The sequence below is a fragment of the Nelumbo lutea genome, chromosome 1 (genome assembly GCF_056320005.1).
Source record: "Nelumbo lutea isolate HS-2025 chromosome 1, American lotus-T2T, whole genome shotgun sequence".
Lineage (NCBI taxonomy): Eukaryota > Viridiplantae > Streptophyta > Magnoliopsida > Proteales > Nelumbonaceae > Nelumbo > Nelumbo lutea.
In genome coordinates this window covers 34,137,457-34,140,259 of record NC_142684.1, presented here as the reverse complement: position 1 = coordinate 34,140,259, position 2,803 = coordinate 34,137,457, and the positions used below count along the sequence as shown (strand labels likewise).

Sequence of the window (2,803 nt, the reverse complement as noted above, 5' to 3'; positions counted from 1 at the left end):
AAAATGAAGATTATACAAAATAATTGGCAATTCTTCCTTTTGTTTATTATTGATAGATAACACAAGAGAGATGATGAATAAGCACCTACGACATGGGAAACAAAAATACCAAATTAATTCTGCAAAGTAACAGATTTTCTTTAATGGTGATCCCAAACAAGTCCTCGTTTCTTTGGGAGATCCCAAACAGTCTAGGCTCCGAGCCATTAAAATCTATATAAAGTCGCACGAGAGACGAGCGGGTTAAAAGCAAGCCTTTGGTTCTCTCTCTCTCTCTCTCTAAAAAGCCTAAAAACCTGAATGCTGAACCCTTCCTTTTCGTTTAAAAAGCCAGACCTCTGCCTCTTCTCTCCACTGTCGCTTTCCTTGCAGCTTTCCCTTTGTTTTTCCTGCCTCTTCTCTCCACCGTCTGAAGCCACAGATCCTGCTCGCAGTCGCCGCCATTAGTAACCCTCGCTTTAAATGCCTGCAGTCTCATTAGCCACACCGTTTATATAATTGAAAAAAAACGAGAGATGGGTGACTTTTTCCTTCTAAATCTTCTTTACACTTCGATTTACAACTTTCGTCCTTCACCTGTTATATGCACATAATAAAGTCTTCACCAATTAACAGACCCCAGCTTTTCTCATCTCAGATATCTCTCAAGAAACACAAAGTAGTGAAATTTAATAACCCAGTTGTTCTTCCACTTTCTTGAAACCAAGAACTTTCTCTTCTCTCTGAATCAGAGGTGGGTTTTCTTTATTTCCTGTGAATCTTCCGCTGTCTCTCTAGAATCACTGCGTTTTGATTCGGGAGTTTGCAACTCAGGCGGCATTTGAGGGCTGCTCGTTCTCAGAACTCAGAAGTCGTCTCTTCTACGTCGAAGATGGATGACAAAGAATCAGATTACTCACTGAAGAAGCCCCCATCAGCTACCCAGGTAAACCCTCTACTCAAGAAAGAAGAACAAGGAATCTACATTCTGATCCTCGTACGCTCTGTTTTCTGTAACCGTTTTTTCATCTTAATTCAAACACCAACAGGTGATAGAAGAGCTGAAAGAGCTATGGAGCATGGCCTTTCCGATAACGGCGATGAATTGCGTAGTCTACATTCGAGCCATGGTGTCTGTTCTCTTCTTGGGTCGACTAGGAAGCTTAGAACTTGCAGGAGGAGCTCTGTCAATCGGCTTCACCAACATTACAGGGTACTCTGTTCTGTTCGGCCTAGCATCTGGGCTGGAACCAGTATGCAGCCAAGCCTACGGAAGAAAGAACTGGGACCTGATCTCGCTCTCTCTGCAACGAACAATCCTAATCCTTCTGATTGCGAGCATACCCATCAGCTTCCTGTGGATGAATTTGGAAGCAATCATGGTGTTCATGGGCCAAGACAGAGAAATCACAGCAATGGCCGCGACATACTGTTTATACTCTCTTCCTGACCTGATAACAAACACTTTTCTGCAGCCTTTACGAGTGTATCTGAGGTCTCAAGGAGTGACGAAGCCGATGATGTACTGCTCTCTGATCGCGGTGTTGTTTCACGTACCCTTAAATATTGTGTTGGTGGTGGTGATGAAGCTTGGCGTTCCAGGGGTGGCCATGGCTTCAGTGCTCACCAACATGAATATGCTTCTTTTGATCACTGGCTACGTGTACGTAACTGGGGTCTGTGAGATTAGATGGACGTCTATTGGAGTTGTCTGTTGTGGGTTGGGCCCGCTTCTTCGTCTGGCCGTGCCTAGCTGCCTGGGGATTTGTTTGGAGTGGTGGTGGTACGAGATCATGACCGTTCTTTCTGGATACTTGCCTAATCCTAGGCTGGCTGTGGCCTCCACTGCTATTCTCATTCAGACCACAAGCCTCATGTACACTGTTCCGATGGCTTTGGCCGCCTGTGTCTCCACCAGAGTAAGTCTCTAGCTATATATCTTTCCAGTTTCCTCTTCCTGATCAAGAGGTGTTTGATTAAAATAAACAACCATATCTGCTTGATAATCCACTACAGGTAGGGAACGAATTAGGAGCAGGGAAGCCATACAAAGCGAAGCTGGCGGCACTGGTGGCGCTGGGATGTGCGTTCGTGATTGGGATGATCAACGTCACATGGACGGCCATTCTTCGAGAGATATGGGCAAGTCTCTTCACTACAGATGGGGCGGTCCGACTCTTGGTGTCTGCAGTTATGCCCATCATGGGGCTGTGTGAGCTGGGCAACTGCCCACAGACTACAGGCTGTGGCATTTTACGTGGCACAGCAAGACCGGCCACAGGCGCTAGAATCAACCTTGGGTCCTTCTATTGCATTGGGACGCCCGTCGCTGTGGCTCTGGCCTTCTGGTTCAAGGTTGGTTTTAGTGGCCTTTGGTATGGGCTTTTGTCAGCTCAAGCTGCTTGTGCTGTGTCTATTCTGTTTGTCGTCTTAATACGAACGGATTGGGAAGCAGAAGCCTTGCGCGCTCAGAAGCTCACTAGCTTGGAAATGTCTGATTCTGGTGGGGCTGCTAATGGAGATGAAGAGGCAAAAGGGTTTCTGGTCGATGATATGGACGATGTTTTATAAAATGAAAAAGGAAGAAAAAAACTGATTTCCTTTAGCCAGAGAGAGGGAGAGAGATGGGTTAGGGTTTTTATTTTGGTTTTGTGATTGACTAAAGCTAAAGCTGGAATTATATTGAAGACTGGAGCTTTGGTTTTCTTTTTGTTTCTTCAGTTGCTTCTTTTAATTTGGAGCGGTCTGTCCCCTCTTTGTCTTGCCTTGCTTTTCATGGCTGTCTATCATTGCAAATGCTGGAAAGAGAGACTGGGTTTGTGCC

The 2,803-nt window shown here is 45.6% G+C and overlaps 1 protein-coding gene across 2 annotated transcripts; it reads left to right on the top strand.

Annotated features, from left to right (window-relative positions):
• The first annotated feature begins 233 nt into the window (after window positions 1-233).
• On the top strand, window positions 234-2,803 carry LOC148874230 (protein DETOXIFICATION 54-like). Of its 2 annotated transcripts, XM_088965135.1 has the most exons (4): window positions 234-733; window positions 814-925; window positions 1,029-1,898; window positions 1,996-2,803. In XM_088965135.1, exons 2-4 carry the CDS (start codon window positions 872-874, stop codon window positions 2,548-2,550), a joined length of 1,479 nt encoding a protein of 492 aa, XP_088821261.1. In that variant the 5' UTR covers window positions 234-733; window positions 814-871; the 3' UTR covers window positions 2,551-2,803. The 2 variants fall into 2 exon arrangements, with proteins under 2 accessions (XP_088821261.1, XP_088821260.1); XM_088965134.1 differs by having other exon boundaries at window positions 235-925.

What these genes read in the sequence shown, in the direction of transcription:
- LOC148874230 (XM_088965135.1), top strand. Translation starts at nt 872, where the DNA reads ATGGATGACAAAGAATCAGATTACTCACTGAAGAAGCCCCCATCAGCT. An exon ending in AGCCCCCATCAGCTACCCAG is followed by an intron (nt 926 to 1,028) that starts GTAAACCCTCTA and finishes AAACACCAACAG; the next exon opens with GTGATAGAAGAGCTGAAAGA. An exon ending in CCGCCTGTGTCTCCACCAGA is followed by an intron (nt 1,899 to 1,995) that starts GTAAGTCTCTAG and finishes AATCCACTACAG; the next exon opens with GTAGGGAACGAATTAGGAGC.